Raw genomic sequence first — 20,573 nt, 5'->3', positions numbered from 1 at the left:
GGCAATGCCCCTTAAGGGGCGTTTCTTCGTATTTTCACAGGAGCTTTTCTCCTATTTCTAGCCGATTTCTAGCCAATTGCCAATATTTATCCAAAACTTTTATTCTAAACTTACATAAATGTACTAAACTAAATTTTAACTCAAAAACTTTTTTTGTTATGAAATTTGACATTTCATAATTGCATATTCCAGGAAATATTTTTGTGGATTAAAGATAAGTTTTTCAGAAGAATAAACCTTGAGCAAAGTTTTTTTTTTTCTCAGTAAAGCTTCTTTATAGGTCTTCTGTATATGTCTTTAAATTTGTTCGTCTGTAATACACTCGCAAGTTCTAAATTATTTTAACTACAAAAACGAAATAGCTTGAAACCACCCCGGGACCTATGTGAAGTATCCAAAATAAGGATAAGTTGATCAATTTAGTAGTTTGTCAAATATTAAGCTACAGACAAAAAACCTTCGTACTTCATCTAATGTTAAAAAGTTAATTGTCCTGAGGTAAGGTTTTATAAAATTTCTGTAGAACTTAAGAATTAAAAATTTTAAAATTATTAATTTTACCATTTGAATTATGTCTAATACAGCTCCAAAAAGATGCATTAATAATATACAGCAAAAAATGGATTTAAGATAAATTGTTTTTCTTGTATGAATGCCGTACCAACTAAAGCAAAAAAAAATAGTTGTATACTCTGTTTAAATACTACGGGGCATTAATGTCACTGATTGATAGAACTAAAACAACAAAAATTTTATAAACCCCCACCTCTGGATTAATAATAAATAGGTACAATGTTCCTATAAATAGGACAGAGAAAAAGACCACAGAAACCTGTTCATTCAAACAATATCAAAATATGCTGATCAAAGGTAAGTTTTACTTCATTCTTGTAAATGAGATTACGGTTCCAGGACAAACGCAGGAGTCTCAAACGTCGGAGTGGACAAACGCAGGAGTGTTAAAATATTAATTTTATTAAGTATTTCTATACAGATTAGGTTAGGTTAAGATATGGATGAACAAATAAGCCCCCCGCAGGGGTTAGGCGTTTAAAAAATCTACAAGATGGTCTAAAATAGGTTAGGTTAGGTTAAGCGTCTACTCCGACGTTTGGGACTCCTGCGTTTGTCGTAGGACCGAGATTACATGTGTCCGAATGCGGCAATATCCAGGGAGGGAGGTTACATTGGACTGTAAACTATACTGGTCCCCAAAGTTTTATAATCACAATATGGTATAGTTTGACAAACTTTCAGTCACTGTAGTAAATTTTAATCTACAGATTGGATGATTTTGTTTATCGTAATTGGGGGTGATGTGTACACCAATTTATCCTCCATTAAGGGCCATTGTCTACCCCTTAGAATTGTTTTCTTTTTTTGTCTCGTGTATTGATTGATTAGCCATAGTTTCTTAGAGTTTGGGCCCAAGTATTTCTTAATGCGGTGTTCTTTTTAAAAGCGAAGCTTTTCTATAATTATAGTTAGTCCGTTCATTCGTCCTGAACGGTTAGCTGTTTTCGTAAATTCAAACACGTTAGAATAAACCTAACTATAACAACAAGCAAAGCATCTCTATAAAAATGTATGTCCTTAAACAGTATTGCGACTTTGTTTGAAACATTTTTATTCTGTTTATCCAGTTCTGACACTACATGTGTTAATGTTCGTTTGTCCTACCGTTTCAGAGTTCTGCTTTTCTGGTTGAAGTCATACTTGTTGTTATGTTAACTACGAAGTACACTATAGAGGTAGGATAAATATTTTGACGTTTTGCCTGTCAATATGTAATATGTCATTATTGTGTCATTGAAAGTATGACAAGTATGTCATATAAATTAAGACAGGTTCTGATTATTAAGAAAATTGAAGTTGTTTTATAAAGATTTTCTAAAATTAGGTAAGGTTTATCGGTCTGTCTGTCTATCCTATTTTATTCATTTCGATGTTCCGGTTTTTGTAATCAAATCTAAAATAGAAAGGCAATGAACCAATAAATAAAAAGTAACAGCACTGGCATTTATCATAGCATAGCAGAATATTGTTTCGTATTTCACGCAAAAGAGAAAATATGAGGGGATTTTTTTTCATTAAGTTAGTATTAAGCGATTAGAAAATATCGTTGGAAGATAGTGGGTTCGTCTGCGGTTGTGGCTCCACCGCCGCTTCTTCACAGTTTCACAATCTACCTCATAGATACAACTGGAACTGTAATGCCAAATTCTGCAACTGTTTTTGGTTTTGTATCAGCTGTACCCTCCCTTTTTCATTTTTGATTAGTCGAATCGATTTTAAACCCTGAAATAAGTCTATTTGATATACAAACTTAACTACATTACGATATTTTAGTACATATTAATTAAACAAAGGGTTTAAAATTCAAAATATATATACATATATGTTTTACATTTTTGAGCTTCGGTCGTTTTTATTTTCGCATGTTTGTTGTGATTAAAATAATAATGCATTTTATTTTTATAATAAAATTACATTTTCTCAATGTAGTACGTTTTAAGATTACCAAAACCTTTAATTACTAATTTTGTAATTTATCAATTTAAATCCTATATACTAAAGTAACTAAACTTCTGTTTGTCTATACCGTAGGTTATTTTAGGTTTTGGGAACGTTTTATTTATCCAGTCTGATGGAGTAAACCTCCATGGGTCCATACTCCAAAGAGAAATCAAATATAACTTGTTCAAATAAGAAATTTGGAAAAGTATTTAGAAAATTTCAATTAGAATTCACAAAAATTAAAATATACAGTTCATCATTAATTGTATTGTTAATTGCCAGGATCGGCAGCAGTAGAATTGTACAGAGAATCTGTTTTGGATTAATGATAAATACCAAAAACAAGCTGGCTCTGGGGCTGTTGACTTTTTGTCCAGTGAAGCTTTAAAGACTGTCTGCTTTCATTGGCCTTTTTTTGGTTTTAAAGAGGTTTCTTCCGTTTTTTTACCCTATCTAAAGATATACATCGTGTAAGTAACTTCTATGTGGTTTTCCATTGCTTCAACTAATTTTTGGGTAAACTGCCTAGTGGCAGAGCCCCCCCGCGACTGCAGCTTAAAAATGATCTTGGACAAAGTAGCTTCGGACAAAGTAGCTTCAGACAAAGTAGCTTCAGGACAAAGTAGCCGACTAATAAAGTAGCCTCTACTGTTAATAAAGGTCATGCCGCAGCGCTCGGCCCCCTGTCCTGCCTAGCCGCGGGCGCTCGGCCCCCAAGCCTATAACCTAACCTAACCTAATCAAAAATTGTAAAAACATTACTAAAAATTGTATAGCTAAACATTATTAAAAATTGTAAAAACAATATTAAGAATTGTAAAAAATCTATCAACCACTTTTTGCAAAATCCACGAAATTCTGAACCACCTATATATTATCAGTTGATGATATTTTTATTAAATAAATGTTCTGAGGCTAACATAGGTTAGGTAAGGTTAGGTTATAGGCTAGGGGGCCGAGCTCCCGCGGCTAGACAGGCCAGGGGGCCGAGCACTGCAGCCATGACCTTTATTACTATTGGAGAATATTGTTCTTAGGAAGATACTTTTCTTAAGTAAATTCTTGAAGCTACTTTGTCCTGAAACTTCTTTGTCCTGAAGCTACTTTGTCCAAGATCCCTTAAAGCTGCATCTGAACGGCTGCCTAGTCCTGATAAAATGTTTTAATACTAAATCCTGGTTTATCTAAATGAATTAGGAATTAGTTGAACAACTGTTTCAGAATAAATGGTTTAATCTTTTCGTTAAAAACACTTAAAGATATATTTTATTTAGGTATTAGATTCTAAATAATAAGTGCAAGTTTTGTTCACTGTATTGTTAGAATGAATAAAATTATCTTTTTGTTATTTTGATATAAACAAGGCATTTGATAGATTATTATATTTTACCTACAAACCATTTGTAATCAAAATAAGAATTTTATTAAAAAGAACAAAATGATACCTAGTAGTATTATAGCAAGCAATTTAAAGCATAAAAAAGCAACCTCTTTTATGACCTTCAATTTCATAATGTTTCATATTTAGTTGAAATTGATAGAAATATCAAAATAAATATATTTTTCTTGGTAAATGTATCTTTTTAATTTATTATTTTTTTAATGGCTGAAATAGATATATTGTGTTTGCTTAGTTCCACTCAGGAATTAAGGGATAAGATGGTCATAAATATTCTACCCTATTAGTCTAAAGCAACCAATAACAGAACGAGATAAGAAAGCTTTTTAGGAAAGAATCATTTGTAGTGAATTGTCCCCTCTCCCTCCCTGGTAATACTAGATTTAGTTGGTAGCTAGTAGAAATAGGTTTATAAATATAGGTTTATTTCCCCAGGGGAAACATTTTATAGCCATTTTATTAAGGTCATCTTTCATTCCCATCAAAATTATAGGGTTAGCAAAAATTATATAACAATTTAACAAGGATGATTATGTCAATTAGCAGCTAAGCTGTTTGTGATATGACAAGGTCATGGATCACAAGGTCATGTTACCTGGAAAGAATACTCAGAGGTGGATTCTTAAAAAAAAAATTAGGGTAGCTGCATCACTGATGAGGCAAAATTATTTGGTGCAAAATTAACATAGTTTTGTGGATTTTTAATTTGATTTTGGAGGATTTTTCACACAAAAAAAATTTTGCCTCACCAGCGATGCAATTTTTTTAAAGAATCCACCTCTAGTTTGACTCACGGGCGTTATCCTCTTAGATTTTTTTTTATGAAAAAAGCCACTATAAATTAAGAATAAAAATTTTATTGACTATGAAAATATCTTCTTTACTCGAAGACAACAATTATTATTTTAGCTGCTTCACATGACAACCTTTATTTCCATTTTTATTTGTCTTTAGATTATATTTTATTTCTTCCCACACACCTTAATTCTATTTTATCAAGGACAATAGATAAAAAAAAGTATGTATCTTTTAATAGGGAGGGGGGGGGGGGAGAGAATTGGTCAATATTGGTGTTGGTTGATTGAGAGATTTTGGTGCTTTTACACAGTCAGTACTGGGGGATATTGACGTCCCTCCCCTTACCAGTCACCCTTCCTTCCAGGGATATGGAAGGTTTGCGTAGGACTAACTATCCTACCTGTAAAAATCCCCACAGTTAGCGAAAACACCCACAGAACCTCAAACACTAATGGCTTTCACACAGCCAGAGGTGTGCATGAAACAAGAACCTTTGGAACTGATGCTCAGTTTACTGAGAATATGAAAGATGATGGTGAAATCCAAAGGAAGCTATCAACTTGATGACAGGACCAATAAGTTCTAAGCAAAGCTGTAAGATAGGAACCTGGAATGTTAGAACAATGTATGAGTCAACTAAAACAGCCCAAGTAGTTAAAGAAATGACAAGTTACAATATTGGAATACTTGGGATTGCAGAATGTAGATGGACAGGACAAGGACAAACTACAACCAAAGATGGCCACCTAATACTTTATTCTGGTCATGAAAGCCAACATATGTATGGTGTTGCTATAATTATTCAAAAACGACATGTCAATTCACTAATAGACTGGAAACCTATATCAGACAGAATAATTAAGGCTAGATTCCAATCAAGGCACTGCAAGTTGACCATTATCCAATGCTATGCCCCAACAAATGACAAAGATGGAGAAGTAAAACAAGAGTTTTATGATCAACTGCAATCAATCAGAAACTCAGTACCCAAACATGACATGTGCCTAGTTCTTGGAGATATGAATGCTAAAGTAGGAACTGACAGGACTGGAGTGGAGAATGCAATGGGACACTTTGGCCTAGGTACAAGAAATGAAAATGGAGAACTTTTACTTGAATTCTGTTTAAATAATGATATGGTTGTAGGAGGTACATTATTCCAACACAAAAACATTCACAAATATACCTGGACAACACCTGATGGACAAACAAGAAACATGATTGACCACATTATGATCAATAGAAAATGGGTCAAATCAATGCAAGACTGTAGGAGCTATAGAGGAGCCGACATATTTAGTGACCATGAACTAGTTGTCAGTAAGATTAAATTAAAGCTGAAGCGTACTGGCCATGATAAAAAGAGTGAGATTGGTAGACAATATGATTCTTCAAGATTAAAGGACCCTGTGATAAAGAATGAATTTGTCTTAAAACTCAGAAATAGATTTCAAGTCTTAGAGGACCTAAATGACGAGACTGAGATCACATGGACTTCAATTAAAGAAAACTTTCAATCTACTGCTAAGGAAACCCTAGGACACAAGAAACCAGAGAAAAAGGACTGGATCTCTGAAGAAACATGGATCAAAATAGAAGAGAGAAAGAAGCTCAAAAACAAAATCCATAATGCTCAACATTTGGCTGACATGAGCAATTTAAAAGCTGAATATACTGCTAAAGACAAAGAAGTCAAAAAGTGCACAAGGAAAGACAAGAGAGATTACATTGATAATCTGGCTGAAAAGGCCCAGAGAGCAGCTGACTTTGGTAACATGAAAACAGTATACAACATAACCAAGCAATTAAGTGGCAAATATAGCAAAAAGAGTGGTGAAACTATCAAGGCTAAAGATGGTAAATTACTCACTACAGAAAAAGAAATTGCTGAAAGGTGGAAATCACATTTTGAAGAAGTGTTGAACAGACCTGAACCAGAAATTACTGCTGAACCAGAACCAGGACATGAAATAGACATAGATATAAGACCACCAACTATTCAAGAAGTTAAAGCTGCTATACATAGCCTAAAGAATGACAAAGCACCAGGACCTGACTTGATAACTGTCGAAATGCTTAAGGCAGACATAGATCTTTCTGCTAGGACTCTAACTGATCTTTTTGATAAAATTTGGAGGCAAGAAAAGATACCAACGGACTGGTCTAAAGGTATAATCATAAAACTACCTAAGAAGGGAGATTTGAACAATTGTGATAATTGGAGAGGAATTATGCTGCTTTCTATCCCAAGCAAGGTCCTATGTAAAGTTATTTTAAACAGAATTGATGAGAAAATTGACAATAAACTGAGAGAAGAACAAGCTGGATTCCGTGCTGGAAGGGGCTGTGTTGACCAAATTTTCACCCTTAGGACAGTTATTGAACAATGTGTTGAATTTAACAAGCCACTTCACGTAAATTTTGTTGATTTCTCTAAGGCCTTTGACTCCATACACAGACAAACACTCTGGAAAATACTAAGAAGTTATGGTATACCAGAAAAGATGATAATTATGATAACTAAATTTTATGACAACTTCCAAGCCTGTGTTTCAGTTGGAAACAATAAGACATCTGATTTCTTTAAAATAAGCACTGGAGTTAGACAGGGATGCATTTTATCACCTATTCTATTTATATTGGTCATTGACTGGGTGATGAAGAAAACCACAGAGGACAAAAAACGTGGTCTCCAGCTGGGCATACTAGGACACCTAGAAGATCTGGACTTTGCTGATGACCTGGCACTGATTTCAGAAACAATTAAACATCTACAAGCTAAGACAGATAGACTAGTCAAATATGCAGGACAAGTCGGGCTCTTTGTTAATGTCAAGAAGACTGAAATTATTAATATACCTACAAACCCTGATCAAACTATAACAATAAATGGTGAAAAATTGAAACAAAGCAACAAATTCACCTATCTGGGGAGTGTTATCAGCAGTGAAAATGGCTCAAAAGCTGATATTAAAACCAGGATTGATAAGGCTAGGGTTGCTTTCAACAGTCTACACAACATTTGGAATTCAAAGAAACTTGCTCTGAAAACAAAAATCAGACTTTACAACAGTAATGTGAAATCAGTTCTTCTCTATGGAGCGGAATGCTGGAGAACTGTGAAAACTGAAACAAATCAACTTAATGCATTTCACAAAAGCTGCCTAAGAAGAATTTGCAAAATATTCTGGCCAAACAAAATATCAAACCTTGAGCTGTATGCTAAGACCAAGTGCAATAGTATTGAAGCAGAAGTGAAATATAAAAGACTAAGGTGGATAGGACATGTGCTCAGAATGGAACAAAATAGGTTTCCAAAAAAGTGCTTAAAATGGAACCCCACCACTGGTAAACGTAATCGGGGACAACCAAAAATGACCTGGAGGCGGAGCACTGAAAAGGACCTCTTTAATTTGGAATTAACATGGGGAGAAGCTGATAAACTTGCCAAAGACAGCAGGAATTCATGGAGGAACAAGGTGTCCGTATTCTCTGGCCTTCACAGTCAAAAAGAGAGATGCGTCTGATGATGATGATGACACAGTCATTACAGAGCATCATAATCCCCCTTTCCCTTTTTAACTTTTTCCAGAATTTAAAAGAAGGGGGTAAAGGCAAAAGTACAAGCAAGGTCAGTCAGAAAATCGCCAAGTTTTGCAATAAGGTCGCCAAAAAGTCCATATGTACGTAAACAACGGTGTTAGTAAGGTCATGAAGGATGTCAACAAGATTTCAAATAAGGTGGCCAAGAGGTCCAGTGGGTACACTTGTCATAATATAGCTGCGGCTATTGAATGTTGTAATGTTAAATAAATGGTGGCGCTGTTGATTTTTGTCAGATGTGATTGAGGATTTCGCAGATGCTGCCGCCGAGACCTGAGTCCCTGATTTATATAAGGTCAAATGAAGGATAAAAGATACATTAAGCTAAGAGAACAGAGACAAATATTAAGTCAGATGGGTGGGCAATAGGAAAAAAAAACTTGGCCTAAAAGTGTCCAAACTAAATATAGAAAACAGTTGATAAAGTTCGTGTAATCAAAGGTTTGTTGTCTGTAAAGTGTTGCCTTATGTTGACGTCAAATTTTTTAGATGATTCACATATTAAAAAATGAAACATTTTTTAGCTATTTTATAGGGGTACTAGTAAAATAATAGTTTTGACCCCGTGATTGTACACTTGTATGTAATTCCTTTACATATTTGTTGGCCCTGTCCTCCTACAAATTCAATTCATATAACAATGCTGTTCAATTTTCCCATTTTCTTTTTATCATATTCAATATGTTTCATTCAATTTAAAGGTACATTGGACATATTTAAATTTAGATTATATTTTCTCAATTTATATGGGAATTGTAGGAATATATTCTATAGGTAAATGGATAGTTGCATGAAGTGCATTTAAGGAGTTGATGTACTTTAGTAGTTCAGAAAAATAAATGTTAAAATGTAGAAAAAATTTCCATTAAGAAGCTTTGAAAATGAATATGAAAAAGAAAAAAATTGATTGAAATCAACATATTAAAATTTATTATTTCAAGCCACCTACTGATACATTTTTAGAGTCCATTTTACTTTCCAATCCTGTTGTACACGTCAGTGATAAGGTCTACATGCATACCTTACCAATTTATTATGTGACATTTGTCTGTTGTACAAGATAATTTGTTGTTTGTTAAAACTTAAAAGTACATGTGTTTCTGTTTTAAAGAAAATGCTTGCATAAATAAACGATTCAAACTTTTTTTTCAATTTAACTTAAAGCATTTAAAACGTTCTTTCATAAAATTCATGTTTATTGCGAATTTGTGCACAAGTTCAATTGATGTTTCTAAATTGTTTTTGTTTACTTAACCCTTAACGGTCGGTTTTTTCTATCTCATTTTCTGTGTGTGAAAGATAAAGAGCCCAAACTGCGTGACTTTTTAAGTTTGGGTATGACACATAACCGAGAGTTGGAATTTTTTGAATATCTTCATCCTGGCGGGCACAGGATGCCAGCAAACCTGGCAGGGTCATCCAGGTAAAGAGCAAAAATATTTTTTTTGACTTAAAAAAAGCATTTTATCTTACCAAAATACTAAAATATCCTCTAGTAGTACATCCTCATATTAAATACAGGTGTTCAAGTCAATTTCAGGTTCCAGGTATGATCCTGCAGGTCCTGATCCTCCAGGTCTCCAGAAATCTTTAAATGGCTCCTGTGGCCGCAATTTTTGACTTAGGAGACTTCAAATTTTAAACTTAAGCTTTTCTTACATGTCTACATAACGTATTAAAATTTCATAAAGATCCGCCGCCGTTTTCCCACCGACCGCCGACTGCGGCGGCTGGCAGCTGCCAAGTACAGCTGCGGCCGCTGAAATTTATATTTTGATATTTGAAATATAAAATTTACATAAAGATTAACATTTTCTGCAAAAAAAAATTTATTCTAGCTTCAAAAATAAAAAAATTACAGCCGTTTGAAATTTTTAAGTAAAAAAGGACCTAAAAACAAAGGTTGTTAAATAAAAGGGTGAAGGAAGCAAAATTTGACCTTGACTTACTTAAGGTTGGAAACTAATCATAACACAGGGGACTTACTCAAAAAATTTTAGCCCTCTAGCTCTAATAGGAACTGAGATAACATGGGGGGGCGTTGAACGCCCCCCCCCCCCCCCCCCGACTGATTAAGGTGCGGCAAGGGGCCCGACTGTAAGGGGTTAAATATTTGAGAGGGGTATTTTCCCTAGAGAGTAGTGCATAATTGGTTCAGTGGTTACCGAGATCTTTAGATTCAGACAGACAGATAGAAGTTGTACTTTGTATTATAAAAGTTAGAAGTGGGTTAACTTATTCACATAAAGTTACATCCAACCGACAACACTTTTCAACTATGCATGACAATAAATCACGCCTGTTTATGAGCCAATACATTCTCCTACTATTCATATCAAGTTTACGTGCCTGAAATAGGAAGGATAGGAACATGTCTAATATCCCTAGCATGAAGCGTTGATGACTTTACTCGAACCTGACACCTACCAGAATTCAAGCGGGCATGTTATCTATTACACTAATGCCACGGGTTAGATAAAATATGCGTAGCTGCGCTAAATAAATGTTATTAGAAACTACCTTTTAATACAATAACATAACAAATATAGTATATTGACAAAATGCCAATAACCTAAGTTTTGAAATATTGGACCTTTCATAATTAATAAATATTAAATTCTTTAGAATATCATTTAATTGAGAAAGTTTGTTCAGGGAGGTAGGGAAGGTACATTGGACTGTGAAAAAATCTTTGTATATATATGCTTTATATACATGCTTTCTCATTTCCTGGCTTTAAACTTTTTGTTTTTTTTCACTGCATCTAGGCTGATTGGTTTAAGCTAACAATGTCTAAACTTTTCAACCAGCAATTTTAATCTACAGAGGGTAATTTTGTTTATCATTATTCTGGATTTACATCCATAAATCATCCAATGTCTTATCACTTAAGTTCCCTGAAGTTAATTGTATAAAGCCAGGAATGAAAGAAAAAAAATTTGCCAAACCACTGCTTTCAAAAATATGGCATTCAATAAAAAACTAGGTTTTCCTTTTCAGCTACTAAAATGTTAGAAGATTTTTCAGTTCCACATTGTTTGGAGGTATATTTTTTTGTCCATTTGATTATTCTTTAATTTAGTACCTAAAGGTATGCTTAAAATTTTGATATTTTGATTATCTTGAACTAATTTAATTAAGTGTTAAAATATGCTTCAGCATAAATGATTAAATAAGGTGCTAGGTGATCTAATGCAATGAATTTATTAAATACAGTAAATAATTAAATATTGTTAAATATTATATAAATTGTAAAACACTTATTTTTATATAACTGAACAGTTGCTAATAATGATTGAAAGAAATGTTTGAGAGCTAAAGTCTTTTTTATAATTCAGTCTAGCTCAGCTGTTACTTAGGTATTAATTGACAAGCAGACTTTTTAACAAACATGTATACATTTTATTATACAAATCGTTAGCAAAGTATGTTATTAATTATAACGGATAACTCAAATCATAATTAGTTAGAGTCATCCTTAAGATTCAGACTATAGCTAAGATTCTCCATATACAATTTTGTTTATAAAAAGAAATTAATTCATGCAATAAAAGTAATTCTTGTGTATAACTAAATAGTACTTAAAACATCATTTAATTAACTAAAAATCCTTCTTTAAAATCCTCAAATCTCCGGATTTTAAGTGGGAATTAGTTTTTAATATATTAGTTAACAGTAAACACTAAAAATATTAATACCAAGATATTAAACAAGAATGCCTAACTTCCATAACAAGCAATGCAATTTTTACTAAGGGGGAGTGTAATCTAAGTTTTAAGTGTAATGATAGACATCGCAAAAGGCTCATTATTTACGAAAAAAACATTTTTCTGCATGAGGTCTCAGATTTTGATAAAAACTTCCAGTTCCCTTCATTTGGTCATAAAACTAAGGGCTGGGTGATTTTAAACTTTTTAATCCATTTAAAGTTCGATTTTTCGCGCATTTTCTTACTGTGGTGTTTTCACAATGAAAAAAAGGCATTTTTTCATGATTTTCAAGTTTAAAATTTTTACATTAATTTTCAACTTACATACATGTTTTATATATCAAATTAATCCACCAGATGGGTACAATATAGAATTTGTCTTTAAAATCACAAAAATCATGAATTACAGGGTGTCCCAAGAAAAATGTTAAAACAGGTTTTTTAAACTTTTGACACTGCCAGGAAACGAATTTTGCCCATTTCTTGCCTTGAGAGTGAATATCATCCATTTTACAACACATATGAAGTAAATTTGGCGTGGTAACTCCAAATTTGGACACCTGAGAAATTTTTGAAACACCCTGTAAAAGTGATTTTTGCGTCTGTAGAGCTAAAAATTGGTCCAAATTGATTATTTTTTTCAAATTAGCATACAAAATATCTAAGTATGTTAGGCCATAGTGTTTTCTGACCAGATTACAATTTTTATATTTTTTGGACACCCTGTATTTTCAAAAAAATGAGAAATTTTTTTTTTGTTTTCTTTAATTTTTTTTTCTTTTTTTAAGTTACCTAAAACTATCATATAGATACAGATTTTGACAAATAACAATAATATTTGCCTATTTTACAAATTTGCACACTTTTGGGACACCCTGTGCATGTTTTAAAAAATGGTGGTTTTTGCCCCTTTTTGGGGGGAAGGAGTCGTTTTAGGGCCAGAGACTATTTCTTCATTTTTGTACAACTTTTCAAGGCAAATCATTTGTTATTTATACATCAATCGCCTCCGGCGAACCGTTTTGCCGTTATTCACCGCCAAAGGCGGAATTTTGACCTTTTTTACCGTTCTCAAGGTTTTAACGGGCATTTTTGGTAAGAAGGCGTTGATTTATCAAGATTACTCTGAAATACTTTTATTTAAACTATTTTATTTACTAAATTTCATGTGAAGTAAAATTTTTTGTATATCCAACCCATTTTTGTCAAAAGGAATTTTAAATGGACGTGATTTATGTTTCTTATATTACTAATGTTATATCAATTATTAATATTATATTCACTTCATTCACTTGTTTTAACAATTGAAATCCATCTTGACGAAAAACGGTTAGATGCACAAAAATTTTTAATTCACATGAAATTTAGTAAATAAAATAGCCTAAATAAAAGTATTTCAGAGTGATCTTGATAAATCAACGCCTTCTTACCAAAAATTCCCGTTAAAACCTCGAGAACGGTAAAAAAGGTCAAAATTCCGCCTTTGGCGGTGAATAACAGCAAAACGGTTCGCCGGAGGCGGTTGATGTATAAATAACAAATGATGTGCCTTGAAAAGTTGTACAAAAATAAAGAAATAGGCTCTGGCCCTAAAACGACTCCTTCCCCCAAAAAAGGGGCAAAAACCACCATTTTTTAAAAACATGCACAGGGTGTCCCAAAAGTGTGCAAATTTGTAAAATAGGCAAATATTATTGTTATTAGTCAAAATCTGTATCTATATGATAGTTTTAGGTAACTTAAAAAAACAAAAAAAAATTATAAAAAACAAAAAAAAATTTTCTCATATTTTTGAAAATACAGGGTGTCCAAAAAATATAAAAATTGTAATCTGGTCAGAAAACACTATGGCCTAACATACTTAGATACTTTTTATGCTAATTTGAAAAAAATAATCAATTTGGACCAAATTTTAGCTCTACAGACGCAAAAATCACTTTTACAGGGCGTTTCAAAAATTTCTCAGGTGTCCAAATTTGGAGTTACCACGCCAAATTTACTTCATGTGTGTTGTAAAATGGATGATATTCACTCTCAAGGCAAGAAATGGACAAAATTCGTTTCCTGACAGTGTCAAAAGTTTAAAAAACCTGTTTTGACATTTTTCTTGGGACACCCTGTAATTCATGATTTTTTATGATTTTAATGACAAATTCTATATTGTACCCATCTGGGGAATTAATTTGATATATAAAACATGTATGTAAGTTGAAAATTAATGTAAAAATTTTAAACTTGAAAATCATGAAAAAATGCCTTTTTTTCATTGTGAAAACACCACAGTGAGAAAATGCGCAAAAAATCGGACTTTAAATAGATTAAAAAGGTTAAAAATCACCCAGCCCTTAGTTTTATGACCAAATGAAGGGGACTGGAAGTTTTTATCAAAATCTGAGACCTCATGCAGAAAAATGTTTTTTTCGTAAATAATGAGCCAAAAAGGTAAAGATTTCAAGAAAGAGGGTCCAATTAAAATAAACTTTTAACTTACTGAAATGCCTTCCATATTCCAATAAATTTGGGGTTTATTTGAATGACAAGTGCATATACTGCTTGACAATAACTAGATTTGTAGTAGCTTCGATACTTAAGTTTCTGTATTTTTATAGCAATATCAAGAAATTATCCTAAAATGTGCTTGAAAAAGTGTTTAGTACAGTAAACAAATATTTAAACTTTCTTCTTATTTTCATGTTAAATTGTTATCTTAGGTAGTTAATGAGGTCTGCTATTCAACCAATAAATTCCAATTGAAATTGCCGCAAAATCCAATATTTGTTGGGATAAAGTTGGCGTATAACTTTTTTTAATTATGTAACTTAAGGGGAGTGGGTAAAAAAGGGGTGAAAAAAAGGGAAGGGGATTGTGGGGAAATTTTCACTTAGAATTGTTTGTCAGAATCACATTTTCTTTCCCTGGTCGATTATATAAAATAACTTACTGGAAATATTAATATTAACAAATCATATTTAAGAAAAGCAATGAAGTATATTAAAAAGAAAATTAAATATACATATATTTGCTAGGTTTCAATAACAATATAATTTTTAAAGCGAAGCTTTACTATATAATTATGGTCGGTCCGTTCGTCTGTAACGGTCAGCTCTTTTCGTTAATTTAGTCATTTTAGATTTATTCTATCGATTTCAAACTTTGCATGATGAATCCTATATCAGGTAGGAACGATTTTAAAAACGTAGCAACGCTACAATCGTTATCAGAAAGTACGTACGTCCATTTAAAACATGCTGATTTTTAACATTTTTGTATGTATGTTAAAAATCATCCTATTCTTATGATTTTTGGAACACTTATTCCTTTGAAAAAAGGTACCTTGTTATTAGTGAAGCATCTGTATAATCAAGTACTAAAAATATAAGTATGCCCTTAAACAGTATCCTGTATTTAAGTAGCTTTGCAATAAATGTACTTAAAATTTTTGTTTCAACTTATACATTGTATTGTGCCTTTTCAGTTTTAACATTCTGCAAATGTTAATCTGCGTTTGTTCTACCATTTCAGAGCTTTGCTTTATGGATGTTCTCATCCATGTTTTTTTAGAAAATACATTTCATACAATTTATGATCTTTAATTTTATCAGATCCCCTATTATAACATTTCTACATTTGCCGTGCTGCTTTTCTACATTTAGATTAACATTTTTTTATCATCTGCTATAGAGGATGGATAGTATTATCCTTTTAAAAGCAAAGATTTTTCATAATTTGGTAGGGTAGGTCCGTCCATAACAGTCAGCTTTTTTAGTTTTTTTTAGATATGTTAAAATTGTCCTACATGCTACAAAAATTTGCACTATGATTCCTATAACAGTTAGAAAATTTTCTGCTTATTAAGTTCTGACACTACAAGGGTTTTTGTTCATTTTCCCTTCTTTCTGATTGTAGAGCTTCGCTTTTATGGATGTTTTCATCTATGTTTATAGTAATAGTTGTATTCAACATACAAATCAAATGAACTAGATAAGTAGAATGTGTTTGCAATTACTCATGAATGTTTTATTGGCTTTAGGGGTTAAAATTAACAAACTGTTAATAGTTGTATCACGGAAAAAACAGTCAATCCACACCTTTGTTTATTTTATATTGTTTTCCCTGTGCTCGTTAAAAAGAAATCGCCAAATAATTTTATATGAAGGGCCTCACTTTTTAATAAAACATTTGAATATGTCATTGTTTGTCCCTTATCCCTGAAATTGTTGAAATAAAACAAAGGCTCTTGGCATAGAAGTGGTACTTCACCAATCAATAACTCTTTATTTCCTGGTTTTAATTGAAATTCTTTTCATATTTGTAGTAACATTATTTAGATTTATTTTATTTTTTCTAGCCTCTCTTTTTACTACTGAAGCTCCTCTTGTCCTTCCGTCCGTCCGTAACGCATTAGGGAGGCAAAGATCTAAAGGGATAAGACAATGGCCGACTAATTGTAGATTACAATATTTTGTGGTTGAAACGTATTGTGGTATCCGCCTAGGATAAATGGCAGACACCAGAGTTCAAAATGACTACGGCAGTGTGAACAGACGTGGACACCTATACTATAGAGAAGCTACGCTTCTCTAGCAATCACTAAATAATAAACAGCATCTATTCAGTTGTTCCTTTATTGAAGGTCTAAGGATTACTAAAGTTATATACAACAAACAATAGCTACACAGATAGGAATAAATAATCATAAATAAAAGCAATATAATACATATACAATAGTCAGTTTGGGCAATAATGATCCCCCATCCCTGGGAAGGGTGGGGGGAATTAACAATACAGCTTAACCATAATAAGGCTGTCAGATTCAATCATTAATTTTAGGCATAGGGAGGGGGTCGGCAGACCCCTTCCCCAGGACTCGGGGGAGGGCCTTTGGCCCTTCCCCGAACCCCGGTCAGGGGTGCCATAGGCATGGCTCACGGTTGCCGAATACCACAGTATAAAACTCAATTTTATAAAGCAACCAATCAAAATATATTAAAAGTCCCCAAAGTTGATAAACCATCGATTAAGAAAACATTACTATTAAACATTGGGGGCTTGTGTAATATACAGCCTATTGTCCTCTATCCCTCTAAGGGGAAATGTGATTTATTCTCGCTCGGTTGTTGAAAAGATAAATGGCTGAATTTCTGAAACACGTTTAACTTCAACAAGCGAAATGTGACTTATACTGCTGTTATTCATAATGTAGGCTGAGGTTGATTCTTTAAAAACTTTTTGGCTCACTAGCTCAATAAAATCAGTGAAATTTTGTGAAAAATCCTAAAAATCGCATACAAAATCTACAAAAATTAAATAAAATCATAAAATGGTCAATAACATAAGATTTTGTTTAATTTTTGTAGATTTTTTATGTGATTTTGGAGGATTTTTCACAAATAAAAATAATTTTAGCGGGCCTAACTGATTTCTGTGAGCCAATGAACCAAAAAGTTTTTTTAAGGATCCAATTTTTTAGGGGTCTGTTGGTCTATCTGTAACACTATTAAGGACCTTAAACTACTTAAGGAAAATGTTTTTTTTTCATGCTGATATTCAAATAGGTAGCTTAATTTTGCTGATTAATCAAAACGTAATTAATGAATCACTTTGTTCGTCTGTTGTTTGAAACTTATGACGTATGCTACGTATGGACGTTACCATCCTTGTTGAAATATTTTTATTGGAGAAAGGGAAAATACATAAAACACATATACACAAAAATTAATAATATGCAATAAAAAGGACGAAATCATCTAAAACAAAAATGATTTTTAAAAGCGAAGCTTTTCTATAATTAGGGTCGGTCCGTACGTCCGTCCGTCCGAGATAGATAGCTTTTATTCGTTAATTTAGGCATGTTAGAATTGTCCTATCGATTTCAAACTTTGCATGATGATTTCTGTTGTAGTTAGGTACGATTTAGAAAGCGTAGCAACTCTATAATCATAACCAGAATGTCCGTATGTCCATTTTAAACATGTTGATTTTTCTACTTTTTTAACAACAAATTTTTATGTGATCTAATTATCCGTTTGATCTGATTTTTGGTATATTGATTCCTGGGACAACAAAGATTAATATTATAAGCGAAGGAACTCTACAATCAAGCCCTTAAAACGTAAGTATGTCCATAAACATTATCCTGTATCAAGCAGTTTTTCAACAAATTTACTTACAATTTTGCTTCGACTCTTATACTTTTATATTCTGATGATTCAGTTTAGACACTATACAAGTATTAATGTCCGTTTGTCCTGCCGTTTCAGTGCTTCGCTTTTATAGATGTTGCCATCCTTGTTTTAAAGCGAATATTTGTTACAATGTATGATTATTTCAGGTTAATTTCTGAGGCTGAAAACCATTTCAAAACACTGAACAGAAATATTCTCTGCCTAGCTTCTTCTCTGTTTCATAGCAAGGTATTTTTTTTATAGCAATCTTACTCTGTAAATGAGATTATATTGGACTGAAAATTATACCGGTACTCAATGTTTTATGAAGAGTAAGACATTCTCTCATTTGAAGGTTTTAAAACTCTGGTGACTACATAAAATCTTAATTGACAAACTAGCAGTAGCAGAACTGTTCAATCATTTTTTACTGCAGACGGTTTAATTTTGTTGATTAAAATAGGGGATATGCTCCAATAAAACGTCCTGTATATAGGAAGCTATGTATGAATAATTTAAAGCACTTAGTTTTGTAGAATGTCTAAGTAAACCCCTCCACTTAAACCTTTTCCTATAACTAGGGGATAGGTTAATAGCATGAAGTAGAAAAAATACATGCCAGTGTATCTGGAAAATATTTGACATTAGAGTAAAACACTAGAGGGATAAGGGGTGAAATAACTGTATGTCCCCTTCTCAAGGACCGTGTGCCGACTTTCAAATAGTGCCTGAAGTTCCACCAATAGTGTCGGGAATATTAACACAGCCAAGTCGCTACTAAAGTGCAGAAAGCACTTTTCTAGCAGACAAAAAGGTCCAGTTAGTTGTCTGGTTATACATACATCTATAAAATACAGGGAGAGGTAGGTTGTGCTTAAATTCTGTAAAGGTGTGAGTTTTAGGGATTAAAAACAGTACCTAGTAGAAAATAATATTCACTAAATATTTGTATTCCTTATTGAGAAGAACTATAGACAAAAAATTAGTGAAAAATATTTAGTGAATATTATCGTTCTACTACTGTTTTTAAACCTTTACGGAATTTTAGCACAACCTACCACCCCCTTTATTTATTCGAGCTTACTAAAATACATATGAATTTAAAATTATATTTTTTTTAGGAGCTGAAAGAGATCTTTATAAGTGTGATGGAACGAATAGTTGAACCTTTAGTCCATGCAAAATTTACATTTCCACAAGTACAAATAGTAAGTATACAACTTTTTATTAGTAGGAGCGCAGCTACTTTATAATTCATGGAAAGTTTCCTCTCAGTTTCTCTTCAAATCTTTCTTACTAATTATCTATATTAATGGATATTTTGAGACATACCCTGAAACAATGTTTCTCTCAGCTGGCTAATATAATGACATTCCTTCCCCTTATGACTATTCTATCCCCTCCGCTGATCATGGGGAAATTAATTGACCAATATCAGGACAATAATATCAACCTAAATTGGCTACAAAAAATTCCCCTGTCACAATATCTAGGTATTTTTTAAAAGTATTTCTACATTAAACAAACAGTAAACAACAAAAATTTTGGTCCACTTTTGGTTTAAGTGAAATTTCCTCTTAATACTTTAGGCGCCCTAAAATTGTTTTTGTGAAAAATCCTCCAAAATCACATAAAAAATCTACAAAAATTAAATTAAATCTTATATTTATAGGTAGTAACCTTTCTATGATTTTTCAAAAATTAAATAAAATCTTATATCAAGAACATTTCTAGGATTTTTCATGAAAAATGAAGTAAAAAATTATGTCTCAAAATACAAGGCTTACTTTTGTATTATATTTATCAAAGCCAGTAATTGCACTATTTTATAGTCTTTGAAACCCGCCACTTAACAGAACAAATTCTAATGAAATGATAAGGAATATTCAATGGAAAACATTATGTCAAAATGTATTCCTAGAACATTTTAGTTTTTTTTTCATTAATTCTCATTCTTATTCATGAAATGCATTTGTTTTTTTTCTTTATATATTTGCAATTAAGAATGCTACTTTAGTATTTTGTATTTAGTATCTACTCTATAACTTTTAGCCTTTGTGTCCGCACGGCTTCGGTGGAGTTAAATCTTGCTTTGCTTTAAATAGTGATCATTCAATTAATGAACAGTAACTGATAATAGGAAGTTTTTGATTTTTTTAAAGAGAATTAAGTCTTGTATTTTATTTCTAGAAAGTAAAAAGCGTGGAAAAATATTTGGTTTACTGAGATGTTTTCTATGTTAAATCTAAATTGAATAAATTCACATTTTACATTAAAGAAAATATTATTCTTTACTTTATATTCATCATACCCAGTGATGTCAACAAATTTTGAAAATAACTTAGGAAAACAAATAGCCTTATACTAAAGTAACAGGATGTTT

The 20,573-nt window shown here is 32.3% G+C and overlaps 1 protein-coding gene across 7 annotated transcripts in view; it reads left to right on the top strand.

The window, feature by feature from the left end:
* Positions 1–20,573, top strand: part of Fibp (acidic fibroblast growth factor intracellular-binding protein) — a 78,882-nt gene that overhangs the window by 35,265 nt on the left and 23,044 nt on the right. For 6 of the 7 annotated variants that reach the window (XM_080179150.1, XM_080179153.1, XM_080179151.1 and 3 more), the window contains exons 12-14: positions 810–870; positions 18,358–18,439; positions 19,312–19,398. In XM_080179150.1, the coding sequence (XP_080035276.1) occupies positions 810–870; positions 18,358–18,439; positions 19,312–19,398 (230 nt within the window). Of the gene's footprint in view, positions 1–809; positions 871–17,496; positions 17,534–18,357; positions 18,440–19,311; positions 19,399–20,573 lie in introns of those variants that run through there. The other variant, XM_080179155.1, reaches the window with a different exon arrangement.

The sequence above is a fragment of the Acartia tonsa genome, chromosome 12 (assembly GCF_053477335.1).
Source record: "Acartia tonsa isolate MP-2025a chromosome 12, ASM5347733v1, whole genome shotgun sequence".
NCBI classification, from domain to species: Eukaryota; Metazoa; Arthropoda; class Copepoda; order Calanoida; family Acartiidae; genus Acartia; species Acartia tonsa.
This window is presented reverse-complemented; position numbering and strand designations above follow the sequence as displayed.